At 41.5% G+C, this 15943-nt stretch overlaps 1 protein-coding gene across 3 annotated transcripts in view; it reads right to left on the minus strand.

Annotated features, from left to right (window-relative positions):
• cadps2 (Ca++-dependent secretion activator 2) overlaps positions 1–15943 on the minus strand; it is a 364308-nt gene that overhangs the window by 71899 nt on the left and 276466 nt on the right. For all 3 annotated transcript variants that reach the window (XM_060914773.1, XM_060914772.1, XM_060914771.1), the window contains exons 14-17: positions 4536–4637; positions 3839–3902; positions 270–393; positions 17–120 (exon numbers count right to left, since the gene is read on the minus strand). In XM_060914773.1, the coding sequence (XP_060770756.1) occupies positions 17–120; positions 270–393; positions 3839–3902; positions 4536–4637 (394 nt within the window). The remainder of the gene's footprint in view (positions 1–16; positions 121–269; positions 394–3838; positions 3903–4535; positions 4638–15943) is intronic.

Raw genomic sequence — 15943 nt, forward strand, 5'->3', positions numbered from 1 at the left:
AATCGGTGTGCTCTACCTCAGAATGATGTTCATCGTTCTGCTGGAGCACCTCCATACACAGCTCCCCCAGCCGCATCATATCTTCTAACCTCTTCTCTGGAGGTATTTGAGGGCAGTCAGCTGGAGACAGACACACAAATAATGCACATTTAACTAACGTGAGAATTATTACAACTTAAATCACATGTGTGTGTCTCTGGTTACTTTCCAAAGCTTTGTTGCAAGCCTCAGCTTACTGCGGTTATGATGCAATATAATGTATATAAAACCTTCAAACTGGGCGTAGTCAGTCAGCTGGGTGTAGTTGATGAGTGCAGCCTTTTCCAAACATTTCTGAACAATCTTCTTCATCTCCTCAGCGGGGACAGGTGTGGTGATGTCTTTCATAAGAACCTTCAACAAAGTGGTTAAACAGAAAAAAGTAAAATGCACAAGAGGAGAAGTGGACCCAGCAGAATAAGATGCTGCTTAGGACTCCCAAATGTTCAGAAATGGCCCCGGGCAATGCTGAACTGCATCATGGAGAAGAAATCACAGATTTATATGGAGCCCATGCAGTGATTTCCACTACAGAATCATGTCTGTTTTTAATGCAGTGCCGCCTGAGGTCCTGAAGATCACAGGCATCCGATGTTGGTTTTCATCCTTGTGCCTTGTGTAGAAAGATTTCTCCAGATTCTCTGAATCTTTTAATGAGATTTTGTACCGTAGATGAGGTGACCCCCAAATTCTTTGCAATTTTACATTGAGAAATGTTATTCTTAAATTGTTATACCATTTGCCCACAGAGCGGTGAACCCCTCCCCATCTTTACTTCTGAGAGACTCAGCCTCTCTGGGATGCTCTTTCTATACCTAACCATGTGGTCTGTTGCCAATTAACCTAATTAGTTGGTTTTTTTTGTTTAGCATGACAACTTTTCCTGCCTTTTATTGCCCCGTCCCAAATTTTTTAAACTTTTTGCTGACACTAAATTCAAAATGAGCATATATTTTCAACAAACAATAAAATTTCTCCGTTTCACATTCCATCTGCTGTCTTTGTACTATTTTCAATGAAATATAGGCTTTCCATGGTTTGCAAATCACATTCTGTTTTTATTCATGTTTTACACAGCATCCCAACTTTTTTAGAATTGGGGTTGCAAGTATGATCGCAATATATTTACTGTTCCCCACACACAGGTCCATTTCCTCTCTAAAAAATACCCCATCCATCCCTGCATCTCATATACAGGTAGTCGTCGACTTACGACTGCGTTTGGTTATGACTGACCGGTCATAAACCGATCTGGTCGTAAGTCGGCCTATGTTAAATGAACGCAAGTATATTGTGATGTGTAATGATATTGTAATCATCTTAAAGTCTTATTTTATCAACATTTTCTTATTTCATTACCTTGGCTCATTATTTGGTTTAAGTCAAACACTGCATACTACACTACATACAGTACAATTCGTTTAATATGTGCAAAACAAAAAATACGAAATGCAGGTGTGAAAAATAGAAAACATTTTAGTTTGAAACACACCAAAATACAAATGTAAAACATAGCAAAATACAAAATTTAGTGACCGCTGGCATCACTGGTGCTTGGCTGTGGGTCGTCTACGTCATCATCAGCTGTTGCAGCGCTCGGGCTGGCGGGAGCATTCGCTCGTTTCATAAACCAGGAGCTGGGGCGGAAACTGTATGACGGAGTGCACGAGGGAGCGCGAGAGAGACTGCGCATGTGCCTGGAGTGGAAACTGTTGTACGCAGCAAGAGGCGCTGCCGGGAGCTGGGGTGAAAACTGTCGTACGCTCAGCTGGGAAACACTTGCCAGTCATAACCAGACGATTGTAAGTTGCATAGGTCGTAAGTCGACGGCTACCTCTGTGTGTGTGTGTTTATTTATATATATATATATATATATATATATATATATATATATATTAGTGCTGTCAAGCGATTAAAATATTTAATCACGATTAATGTCGCGACTGTCATAGTTAACTCGCGATTAATCGCAATTTAATCGCACATTTTTGTCACATGAAAAACCATTGTAATTCTCTTATCAGCATAAAAAAGTGAATGGGCTTGCTCACCGTTCGAACTACGAGGGTACTCGGGGGATCCGAGATCCCCTGAAACAGACATGAGATCCCTTCTTGAAAACATGATTTGGGAAATGTTGGGGGGGGTCTCTAAAATATTGGCAAAATGACGTTTATTGACATAGCAATTAGGGATGTCCCGATCAGGTTTTTTTGCCCTCCGATCTGATACCGATCATTTGATTTTGAGTATCTGCCGATACCGAGTCCCGATCCGATACTTCTTATAATCCATAAAAAATAAAGACGAGGAAAGAAACGGATCCAGGATGTTCCTCATTTTTTATTTAACACCTTATTTTAACATCCAACAACTCCGTTAGCAAACAGAACACTTACGTGAGGCAGTTTGAACAATAAATAACAAATTTTAAAAAATAACCTTAAAATACCTGGCAGGAATGTAAACAAATAAAAAAAAATAAAGTGCCACAGTGCCAGTAATTTGCTTTTAAGAACGCATCTCACAGTGGTGTACAGTAATTTCAATTAAGGAAATGAACGTTTTTCTTGATGAAAACAAGCATTTCTACCCTTTCAGGTTTGAGCCCGTTTCTTTTGTCATCCAACGAAAAAAAAAAAAGATCTCATGCTTTGCTTTCCGCTTCGAACTGCTTCCGTGTTCAACTTTGCCGGCAACAGGCAGCCAATAACCAATAGCGTCTCCGCTACAAAGTGATGTCATGCCGCACGCGTTGATGTTGCTGTGTTGAGACAAGAGGTCTGGTCTCACTCTGTGCCAACGCATAGCTATTGATGTGTTAAAAATGAGAATATATTACATAGATATATATCCGATCTCTGATCGGGAGGCAATGCCCGATTCCGATCGAGTCTGAAACCATGTGATCGGGCCCGATTTCCGATCACGTGATCGGATCGGGACATCCCTAATAGCAATCGTGTGTAACGGGAAGCATTTGCATATCCGAAGTGTTGTGTTTACATCAAAGATAAAATAAACCGATATGACAATGACTGCTGCTGCCAGGTTGGGGACACAAACTAGTAGAAAGGAAGTGTGCCAACAGTGGAGATCCGCGCGATGGAGATCCGCGCTCTGAGACAAGCGCAAGCACCCCCCCAGGGAAAAAAAGGGACCCCAATGAAAATATCGGCATAGTTCGAACACTGGTTGTACCAATGTTTTTTTTTTTTTTATTGCAGAGCATAACACGTCTTGTCACAGCCACTGCAAAGTCGGGCTGGAGCCGCCGATGGGAAAACGAAACCTAAGCTGAGCACCGTGGCTCTTCGTCCCAAGGCGTGGGACTAGCGCGCCCTGCCCGCGCTGGTTCTTTGGGGGGAGGGCAGAGGACTCTGGCTGTGCGGGGCGTGGCATTACAGTCTAGCTGCTATCGGTTTTCTAAGCAAAGTCTCTGTTCCAAGTTCCTGGCAGTTTCAAAAGCTTATGAAAAACCTACATCATGTCACAGAGCATTAATCTCGCGATAAAAAAATTATCGCCGTTAAAATTGAGTCAAGTTAACGCGATAATAACGCAACATTTTTGACAGCACTAAAATATTATATATATATATATATATATATATATATATACATACACACTTATTTAATGGAATATATAAACAATACATTATTTTTGTATTCAGAAACCAAGACAATTTTGTGAAAAGAGAAATAAATGCATAAATAAAAACAACCTCCTCTAGATTACATGTGGGGAAACCCTGACTTACACAGTGAGTGAACATAAACGTGCACACTTCATTGCTTACCCGTTCTAGAAGTGACAGTGTGGCTTTTAAAGCCCCCTCTGGACGTCCAAAGGGGAAACAGTACCTACACACAGTGGATAAAGGAGAGTAACTACACAAACCCAACGGGATATTTAACTTAACTTTAAGCTTCGAAGAGTGTACAATAAATCATAAACTGATTGTGCTAAAATGCTATTTTTCTGAGATTAGGAGAATCTAATTTCCTTGAAGTGAAGTGGAAAAAGCAGAACAGGTGTCGGAGCATGAATATTAAAAGACAAAAAACCCCACCCCACACTGAAAAAAGGCCAGTGGTCCTTATAGACACTACAAGCCACAGGTGTGAGTGAAAAGCCCTCAGTGAAGAGGCTGTTAGCCCATTTGAGGCATGAAACAAACAAAGGAGGCACCACACTTGACTCACAACAAGTGACTCACAGCTTTAATAAGTTTAGGCTGATGGCTCTCTGTCTGCCCTGCATTTGCATAATACATGAAGTTGTTTTCTTGCTATTGTCTAGCTATTATTCAGCTAATCTTGTGTTCTTACTGACTAACTTCCAGCTTCAGGACTAGAAGCTTCATTATTGATGTTCTCAACTCTCTACAGTGGGAGCAGCAGGAATGTGTAGAAATGCCACACTGAAAGACCATATTAAGTGTTACATACCAACAAAATACGACGTTTATGAGTGCTATTTGAATCAGTCCTCACCGGAAATGTGTAATCTGGCTCTCTAACAGAGTCAGCAGTCTGACCCTTATTTCTTCAAATTCCTCTTGTTCGTCCTCTGTGATGGTACCCATTCCATCAGGCCTGAAAAAGAAAAACAAACAATCTATATTTAACCAGTTTAAGACCAAATTTTAACAAGCATAAATATTTGAGCACCAACTGTTGTACGTACCAGGAGTGAATACATTATAAAAAACAAGAAAGTTTTTGTATCTTGCAGCATTACTATTTCCCTTCACTGAAACCAAGAGGCCTAAACCTGTTCCAGCAGGACAATACCTTTGTACACCAGGTGATGTCCATGAAGACATGGTTTGCCAAGTTTGATGTAGAAGAACTCAAGTGGCCTGCATAGAGGCCTCACCTCAACACCACTGAACACTTTTTGGAAGAATTGAAACGTTGTCTGAGCCCCAGGCCTTCTCACCCAAATTACTGCCCAACCTCACTAATGCATGTGGCTGAATGAGCACATCCCCACAGACACACTCCAAAATCTAGTGAAAAGCCTTCCCAGAGGAGTGGAGGTTATTATAACAGCAAGGGAGGGGGGGGATAAATCTGGAATGGGATGTTAAATAAGCACGAGAGTGTGATGGTCAGGCGTCTACAAACTTGTGGCCATAGAGTTTATAGACAGTATATGCACATAAGATATATGTTGCCTTTCTTGGGTTAAATTTGTTATTCCCCTCAACTCTAAATGAGAGTTCACACACTCACAATCATTAAATGTGTGAAAAATAAGCAGTAAAATAATTCATTATGAGTTAAATTATCTTTTAATGGTGTTCCCATATTTGCATTCATATCTCCTCCAAACATAAACTGCTTAATTCCCTGGTTCACATTTCAAAGTTAGGCCCAGATTCCAATTTTCACATTTGTAAAACAGCCTTTTTTGTTATGTTTAGCAAAATAGCTTGGAAAATTAAATGACTCCAGTACCACTACCACGAAATCTCCAAAGCTATCCCCCCCACTTTAATACACCCGATTCAGCTAATAATATTCTACTCCTAATATTCTAACAAGACCGTCAATGACTGCGTTGCTCATTCTGGCCCCGTCTAGTCCAGAAGGAACAATCTAAAGTGGGCTACCTTGTGCAATAAAAGTTGCAAACTATACACCTCTCTCTTTTTTATATTTTTATATATATATATATATATATATATATATATATATATATATGGGGCGGCACGGTGGTGTAGTGGTTAGCGCTGTCGCCTCACAGCAAGAAGGTCCTGGGTTCGAGCCCCGGGGCCGGCGAGGGCCTTTCTGTGTGGAGTTTGCATGTTCTCCCCGTGTCCGCGTGGGTTTCCTCCGGGTGCTCCGGTTTCCCCCACAGTCCAAAGACATGCAGGTTAGGTTAACTGGTGACTCTAAATTGACCGTAGGTGTGAATGTGAGTGTGAATGGTTGTCTGTGTCTATGTGTCAGCCCTGTGATGACCTGGCGACTTGTCCAGGGTGTACCCCGCCTTTCGCCCGTAGTCAGCTGGGATAGGCTCCAGCTTGCCTGCGACCCTGTAGAAGGATAAAGCGGCTAGAGATAATGTGATGTGTGATGTGATATATATATATATATATATATATATACACACACACACACACACACACACACACACACACACACAAGGAATGCATACCTATTTGCCAGAAAGAATCCAAAATGGCAAGGAACTGAGTGAGAAGTGATTTTTGTTGAACAACTTAAGGCTTAATTAGTCCATAACCTCATTAATAATTGCAATTAAGCAAATCTGGGTAGAAGTTATATGCACCCTAGGTACCCCACCTTCATGCCAGAAAGAATCAAAATCGGTGAAGAATTGCGGGAGAAGAAGCAATTTATGTGGAAACTGCTCATCAGGGCTTAATTACTCTATATCCTCATTATTAATTGCAATTATGGAAATTTGGGTAGAAGCTATATGCACCCCAGGCAGACCTACCTTCCTGCCAAAAAGAATCAAAATTGGTGAAGAATTGAGAGAGAAGCGATTTTCATGAATTGTGGACAACGGACAACACATGATGGCATAAGCTCATCGCCTGTCAGCCGGATGAGCTAATAAGTGCTCAAAATACAAATAGTGTAAAAAACAAAAAATTACAATATGCAAATTTAAATTTATTCTACAACCCTCAGTTTACAAAAGGAGAAATCATGCAGAATTTGTGAAGTCATGCCCAAATATTTAGCAGATTATGACAATATGAATCAGTGTCTCAAAAAACAAACAAAGAAACAAACAAACCAACCCTTTTCCTTTAGCGGTGCCAGGTTAAAAGTTACCTTGTAAAAAATGACAGCTAAACTAATTTACACAAATCACATATGCACAAGTTAACAGGTCAAGTAGTAGAAACCCATTAACCATAATCCAAAAGTAATCTACAGATTTTACTCTTGAACTACGTTGATCTGTTGCAAGGCACTGCCTCTGAATACCCAAGCCTCCTCACTTTCTTTGTAAATGGCAGAGCTCCGTACTAAAACCAGCTCTCTCTTTACTTGCTGTTTTAAGTGCAACTTGTAAACTGGTCTGTACTCCAAATCCCTCTCTATTAAATGAAATCCCTTTTCTTCTTCTTGACAAGAGCCAGCTAATCCGACAAGAGCACAATAAAGGGTCTAAAGGGTTGCGCTGGATTTGTGTGTGTGTGTGTGTGTGTGTGTGTGTGTGAGTGAGTGAGTGAGTGAGTGAGTGAGAGAGAGAGAGACCAACCTTGTCCTGAGCTTGGTCGTGAAGAGACATTTCGGAAGAAAAGACAGAAGGGGTGTTTTAATCCCTCCCACCCCTGCCATTCCCCACACCATTTCTCTCTCTTGCCTTTCTCTCCCTTTGTTTCTGCTCATTATTTCCACGGTAGGCCTCATAGTTGAACAGCTGCTAACAAGAGGCCTGGGAATTGAACTACAAGCGCCAGGGTGAATTGCTCTGTTCTGTTGCTGCTCCTGTCTTTGTGAGAGTGCAACTTAGTCAAAGGATCAAGCTGTGCTTCTGGTCATCACTAAATCATGATGAAGTATTCACCACACACAGTAACCTTTCATCAAGTCCTTCAGTGGTATTACAAAGACGCCTCAGAAGTAGGAGACAGCACAGGAAAAGCACAAAATCTAAAAAGTATGTTAGCAGTACAGGTATTCAACACAAATGGTTTTATGCTTAACAGCAGAGAAAGCTTATCCAAACAGTGGTCATTTTCCCTACCACTGAATCTCAGACAGTGCTGCATCATGTTTGGCTTGGCTGGTGGGACTGGGGTGTTGAGAGGTAAACTCATTGTCCATGTCTAATGAAGCAAGTGCGTGCGAGACGAGCTAAATGCGCACCTGGAGCTCAGCTACTCCATGAGGGTGAATCGGTTTCAGCAGCCTCTAGAAATTACTGCCCTACCAACATGCTTGGTTAGCTGGTTACAAGGCTAAAAGCATCACTTAAAGGAACAGTCCACCGTACTTCCAGAATGAAATATGCTCTTATCTGAATTGAGACGAGCTGCTCCGTACCTCTCCGAGCTTTGCGCGACCTCCCAGTCAGTCAGACGCAGTCAGACGCGCTGTCACTCCTGTTAGCAATGTAGCTAGGCTCAGTATGGCCAATGGTATTTTTGGGGCTGTAGTTAGATGCGACCAAACTCTTCCACGTTTTTCCTGTTTACATAGGTTTATATGACCAGTGACATGAAACAAGTTCAGTTACACAAATTGAAACGTGGCGATTTTCTATGCTATGGAAAGTCCGCACTATAATGACAGGCGTACTAACACCTTCTGCGCGCTTCGGCAGCGCATTGATACGGAGCTCAGATATCAATGCGCTGCTGAAGCGCGCAGAAGGTGTTAGTACGCCTGTCATTATAGTGCGGACTTTCCATCGCCACGTTTCAATTTGTGTAACTGAACTTGTTTCATGTCACTGGTCATATAAACCTATGTAAACAGGAAAAACGCGGAAGAGTTTGGTCGCATCTAACTACAGCCCCAAAAAATACCATTGGCCATGCTGAGCCTAGCTACATTGCTAACAGGAGTGACAGCGCGTCTGACTGCGTCTGACTGACTGGGAGGTCGCGCAAAGCTTGGAGAGGTACGGAGCAGCTCTTCTCAATTCAGATAAGAGCATATTTCATTATGGAAGTACGGTGGACTGTTCCTTTAAGTGTCCATTTTGTGATTGTACATCCAATCAGTCTATTGATCCCTGCTGAAAATGTGTAAACGAATACATTAGGTGGTCAAGGGGTGGGGTAACGAATACATTAGGTAACGAAGGAGTGGGGTAAACCAGGCCATCATAGATAGTGGGTGAAGGGTTTCCCAGGCTACCACACATGCCATAACATCATTACATAGGAAAGATCACCGTTTAAGAAAAAAAACAAAAAAAAACGTACATATGCAAAAAAGTATCTTGGCATCCGAGTGTGAATAGACCCCTGGGATAAGTTACAGAGTAGCAGATGACAATCCAGATGTACATCATGTTTACAGCGTGAGTGGGCTGGAGGTGAAGGTGGGAAGGGTGGGTGCACAAGCAAAACCGTCATCTATACATGACAGACAAGTCAGTAAGGTAGGGGGATGAAGGCTGACGTGTGAGAAGGAGGACGGCTCGTGATTTCTGTCTTGCCTGTCGCTCTTGGACATCCGACATCTCAGCATCAGTCCACACGGAGCTTGGATTCTGATCTCACACACTAACACCTCAACATCTATATGAACTCCATACCAAGGCTCACTGAGCTGAGGGTGCTTCTGTCAGCATCAAGCAGACATTAACCCATCAAGTGTGCATCGAGTAAGTCATTCCTGCTGTGACTATCAATCAATAACAAGCCTTCAGTGCAGGCAAAGTCTGTCAGAGCTGTCAGGATGCTGAAACACTTCGGTGTAATACACGTAATCTCTCTCTATGTCTAATGCTATTCTGTTTCCTCCAAAGGCTCCAATATAAATGTCATGCAACCATAGAATATGTCAAGGTCTGTAATATTGTTTATATTTCCACACACAAACGCTCATTGTTTAACAATTATTCACTGAGCCTGAGGCAGATTTGAAATCGATAAAATAAATCACAATTCCATCTTCCCTTTGAATAGTTTTAGACCAAACTTTGCAGCATCTTTAGTGCTTTTAGGAACTGCATTTTCTTTCATAATTTGTAATTCTTCTTCACTTACGGCGACAAAGCGATCGGCTGCCATTTTGCCGAGTTGCTCGAGGTGATTCTCGAGAAATAGTCCGAATTTGTTGACCAATCAGAGTGCGATTTCCTATAATCACCTCTGTATTTATACTAAATGCTTAACCCTGCATCATATCTCACAGGCTCAAGTGATGGATCTCGCTGACAAAATGTGCCTAGCTTATTACCAACCGAATTCCTGTTCCACTAGCGATGAAACTAAAATACTATAAACATTGCCTCCTGTATGCAAAATAGAATTGTTAAAAATATTGATTAAATGTTTTTGCTGCAGCCTATTTCTCTTTTGTTTTATACTGAAAATGTGATTGTGACGTCGTAAGAGATTTTATGGAAACGCCATTCCCAAAAATAAGTTCTTTCCATGTAGACTAGTTTTCCATGGAGAGATGGGATGTGTTTATTGCTGTCGCATCTAAGATTTTAGTCCCTTTTGAAACCATCATGTCAGTAATTCTTTATGGACTGCAAGTGCATGTGTTTGGAATGATTATGCAATATTTTGCCTTCAAAAAACGACTAGTAGAAATAACCCCAGATATCTATATTTTAGTGTTGTCAAAAATGTCGCGTTATTAACGCGTTAACTTGACTCAATTTTAACGGCGATAATTTTTTTATCGCGAGATTAACGCTCTGTGACATGATGCCACGCCCTGCACAGCCAGAGTCCTCTGCCCTCCCCCGAAGAGCCACGGTGCTCGGCTTAGGTTTCGTTTTCCCATCGGCGGCTCCAGCCCCACTTTGCAGTGGCTGTGACAAGACGTGTTATGCTCTGCAATAAAAAAAAAAAACATTGGTACAACCAGTGTTCGAACTATGCCGATATTTTCGGGAGGGTCCCTTTTTTTCCCCTTGGGGGGTGCTTGCGCTTGTCTCAGAGCGCGGATCTCCATCGCGTACTCACTTCGGATATGCAAATGCTTCCCATTACACACGATTGCTATGTCAATAAACATCATTTTGCCAATATTTTAGAGACCCCCCCAACATTTCCCAAATCATGTTTTCAAGGGATCTCATGTCTGTTTCAGGGGATCTCGGATCCCCCGAGTACCCCCGTAGTTCGAACGGTGAGCAAGCCCATTCACTTTTTTATGCTGATAAGAGAATTACAATGGTTTTTCATGTGACAAAAATGTGCGATTAAATTGCGATTAATCGCGAGTTAACTATGACAGTCGCGACATTAATCGCGATTAAATATTTTAATCGCTTGACAGCACTAATATATTTATTAAACAAATGTGAGCGTTTTACTGGAAAATACACCACTTGTATTTTTCATACAAACTACATGCGGGACATTGAGGAACATATTTTCCAATATCTTCATTCGTGAGGATATCGATGAATTGTTTTGATTAACCTGCGTAGTTTTTGTTTCTGAATGTGTCTATATAATAAAAAGAAAATTACAAGTTGGCTTAAAGATAGGAAGTTTTTCTTCTTGTGTTGAAAAACTCGCATTTTTCATACAAAATACATTGTGGATCTGAGTGACATATTTAAATAATATTGGCTGGTATTGAGTGGTATATCAGATATATTCCATTCAGCTAGCATGATACTGAATGAGTGGGAGATGAGTTTAGTGTCATGTTAGCTGAATGGAATCTCTGATATACCATGAAAAAAGCCAGCTATTATTATTATTATTATACATACGCACTCTTCATATCAGCATTCTCGAAGGCCAATGCTAGCTTACCCGCAAATTGGTGCCGTCAGTGCAGCAGTGAAGTAACCTTCCAACCGACGCAGCGTTCATCAGTAGTGTTAGCGAATGCTAATAAAGTCGTCAAGTCAGTGCAATCGAGAGCAAGCAGTACAGGCTAACGACCGAGGAACTAAGGCTACATCCACACGACAACGGCAACAAGATTTTTTTTTTTAAAATATCGCGTCCACATGGGCAACGGATCAGTAAAATTTCAGGTACATATGGCAACGCAGCGCTTGCTGAAAACGATGCAATACACATGCCACACCTCTACGTGCGCTATAAGACGGTCCCATCGGAGACACCAGAACAATAGAAGAAGTAGACACATGCGCATAAACCCCTTCTTCTGTAGCATTAGCCACAAAGTTTTGATTATTAAATCAGTAGCGTAAAACGAAAGACGCGGAAAAAGGAATGAACGGGGGTAGATGGAAGCCGGTACGCCAACATTCTGAGATCCTCCAGAATTCTTTAATGGTCCGGAATAAACTGAATGCTACACGTTGATGGATTACTTTGTTCTTCTACGCCCTTTTTGAGGAATGTATTGTCGGACTTAAACCAACATCTGAAGAGGTGAGATCGCTCCTTTTTTTTTTTCCTATTTTTGCTGGCGGGATTGTTTTTGTTTTTGGAAAGTGAACGGGCGGTGCGCAGTTTGGTACTGCTTCCGCAGTGTTTGGACTAAAGACTCTGCCCTAAGGGCTCTCACTCTCTCTCTCTCTCTCTCACTTTGCACCATTACACAATAAATATTCACAGTGAAAATATTTTGTAAGAGCGTTTCATGAACCAAGTTATAGGATTTGTTGACAACTCGCATCGAGTTCGTTACACTTCTACCCGGCGTGAAGCACTCACAGTCATGTGGTTGTGACGTCATCGTAAACAAATCCGTTCTACTCATCCAGACGACTTCACAACGGGGCCGTTGCCAGATTTTTCCACTCTGGAACCCGTTCTCAAAAGATTTCATTTTGGGGCACCCAAAACGCCGGTGCCGTGTGGACGCCAGGCCGAAACGATAAACGATTTTATCAGATTCACCTGAACCCATTGCCGTGTGGACAGGGCCTGAGATTTCTGTCTCCACAAACTCTCCTTCCACGCACACTCGCCACAGTATTTTTCACTCATACTTAATATTAATTTCTCTGTGTAATTTACTGAGTTACTTTTAAAATCAACATCGACAACTACATATAGCGGAGTGACCTGGCACCCTGCCGCTAATCCCTTGCAAAATCCTTTGCCCTGGTTTTTTTTTTGGTGTGTCTGGCTAAGTTTTGGCTGAGCTGAAGTTCCAGCTCTAATAGTAACGGTTTGCCACTGCTTGTAAATATGCGTGAAGAATATCTAATGAAGTTTTGGTAGCCTTTCAGGTGTTCAACGTGGCTTTCTCTTTTCTGGAGAACAAAGAAATGCTTCTGCACATGTGCAGCAGAAAACGCTCATTGAATATTTGTATCAGCTCCGACGAGCAACGTCATGTTGTCTTGACAACCATTCAATATCGTAAACCATATTGCATGCTCATTCTCCATTGGGTAATACACATAGGATAAGTGATATGCTAACAATATTGCATGCTATCAAACCGAATGAATGAAATCCGCTAGAAGGGAAAAGAATACGTTTTTATTCCATCAAAAAAGTGTCCTGTATGTACAATAATTTCAGATATTTCACTCCCATGACGTCACTCCCAGTGTTTTTCCGCTGACTAGACGCATGTTGTCAAAATGGTGAACAGGGTCAAAATTAAAATTCTTTTGATTAACTTGCATTTTTTTGTGGATGTGTCCATAAAATATTACACGGTGGCGTGAATATATGAAGTTTATCTTCTCATGTTGAAAAATATTTCACTTGCTCACTTTGCTAACTCGTAATATATACATTCACAACTCGAAGATAAACCTCATATCTTCACACAACTGTGTAGTACCCTCTACACACACACCTCAAACAATTAGAATGCTGTGAAAGTTCAATACTGTCCATCAGTTATTTAAGAAAGTGAAGATTTAATATAGTCCAAGCTCACTACACATAAACTAAAATGTTTCAAGCATTTTCCTAATTTAATTTTGATAATTATGGCCTACAGCACAAAAAAATAAACAAAGTGGGAAAAATTAAGGAAAAAACCCCCTCAAAATAGTAGAATATTTCATTTCGAGTTTGAGTTAAACAGTATAAATATCGTGTATCTCTCGGTCTAGTTCAGTACACGCAACTACAATCATGTGGAAGACTACTGACTTGACAGTTGTCCAGAAGACGATCATTGAGACCTTCCACAAGGAGGGTAAGCCACAGGAGGTCATTGCTCCAAAGGCTGGCTGGAAAAGGTGCATAAGTAACAGGGATGACTGCAGCCTTGAGAGGATTGTCAAAAAAAGTCGAATCAAAAACTTGGGAGAGCTTCACAATGAGTTGTTGAATTACATTATATAGCTATTTACTGTATTATTATTTGATCTCAAACACATTAAGAAACTGCACTAACTAACTTTTTACGAGGCACACTTGTTAACTTAGGCCCTGTCCACACGGCAACGGATTCAGGTGACTCCGATACAATTGCTTATCGTTTCGGCCTGGCGTCCACACGGCACCGGCGTTTTGGGTGCCCAAAACACAATCTTTTTGAGAACGGGTTCCAGAGTGGAAAGATCTGGCAACGTTGCCGTTGCAAAGTCGTCTGGATGAGTAGAACGGATTTGTTTACGATGACGTCACAACCACATGACTGTGAGTGCTTCACGCCGGGTAGAAGTGTAACGAACTCCATGCGAGTTGTCAACAAATCCTATAACTTGGTTCATGAAACGCGCTTACAAAATATTTTCACTGTGAATATTTATTGTGTAATGGTGCAAAGTGAGAGAGAGAGAGAGAGAGAGAGACTCTGCCCTTAGGGCAGAGTCAATCCCGCCAGCAAAAATAGGGAAAAAAAAGGAGCGATCTCACCTCTTCAGATGTTGGTTTAAGTCCTACAATACATTCCTCAAAAAGGGCGTAGAAGAGCAAATTAACCCATCAACGTGTAGCATTCAATTTATTCCGGACCATTAAAGACGCCGCCTTCCGTGTAGAATCATACGTCATCCTCGCCGCCATATTGGATAGGTCAAAGTGGAGAATAAAGATTCATGTGCTGTGTTTAACTGTGCCAACAGGTTTACCGTCCAAACGAGATCACATGGGATTACCTTTCACAGGTGAGAAACAACAAATTAATCCATCAACGTGTAGCATTCAATTTATTCCGGACTATTAAAGACGCCGCCTTCCGCGTAGAATCATATGTCATCCTCGCTGCCATATTGGATAGCTCAAAGCGGGGAATAAAGATTAGCTGCGTTTAACTGTACCAACAGGTTTGCCGTCCAAACAAGATCACATGGGATTACCTTTCACAGGTGAGACTGGAAAAATACTTTTCATTGTATTTGGTCATTATAATGTAATTTTACGAACAGATTTTCCTGACTTTGTGGCTAATATGAAGTCTCGCGCATAATAGTTTATGCACATGCGTCCTTACTTCTTCTATTGTTCTGGTGTCTCCGAAGGGACCGTCTTACAGCGCCCCTAGAGGTGTGGCATGTGTATTGCATCGTTTTCAGCAAGCGTTGCGTTGCCATATGGACCTGATATTTTACTGATCGTTGCCCATTTGGACGCGATATATTTTTAAATAACATCTCGTTGCCGTTGTCGTGTGGATGTAGCCTTAAAAGCATTCCAGGTGACTACCACATTAAGCTGGTTAAGAAAAATGCTAATAGTGTGCAAAGAGCCATCAAGGTAAGCGGTGGATACATTGAAAAATCTAAAACACTTAACACTTTTTTTTTCTCTATTTTATATATAAAACCCCAAAACCCCATGTCTGCTGAAACCAAAATAATAAAGTAACCAAATGTCGTCCGAGTTTAAAAGCCACAGAAAAAACCCAAAACATAGATATAACATTTATAGGGGGCGTCGTGGCTCGGGTGGATGGGGCGCCGTGCCGTGGATCCGGGGACCCGGGTTCGATTCCGACCCGAGGTCATATCCCGATCCCTCCCCGTCTCTCTCTCCCGCTCGTTTCCTGTCTCTGCACTGTCCTATCCAATGGAGGTGAAAAGGCCCAAAAAATATCTTTAAAAAAAAAAAAGATATAACATTTATAAAGTACTTATCAGCAGAGCAACAACATTTGGGGTTTTAGCCATGTGTTTATAATAAGGGTCGAATATTGTATTAAAATGAGGTGTATGCAGTCTCATCTCATTATCTCATCTCATTATCTCTAGCCGCTTTATCCTGTTCTACAGGGTCGCAGGCAAGCTGGAGCCTATCCCAGCTGACTGTGGGCGAAAGGCAGGGTACACCCTGGACAAGTCGCCAGGTCATCACAGGGCTGACACATAGGTGGGGTTT

This window comes from Neoarius graeffei, chromosome 2 (genome assembly GCF_027579695.1).
Source record: "Neoarius graeffei isolate fNeoGra1 chromosome 2, fNeoGra1.pri, whole genome shotgun sequence".
Lineage (NCBI taxonomy): Eukaryota > Metazoa > Chordata > Actinopteri > Siluriformes > Ariidae > Neoarius > Neoarius graeffei.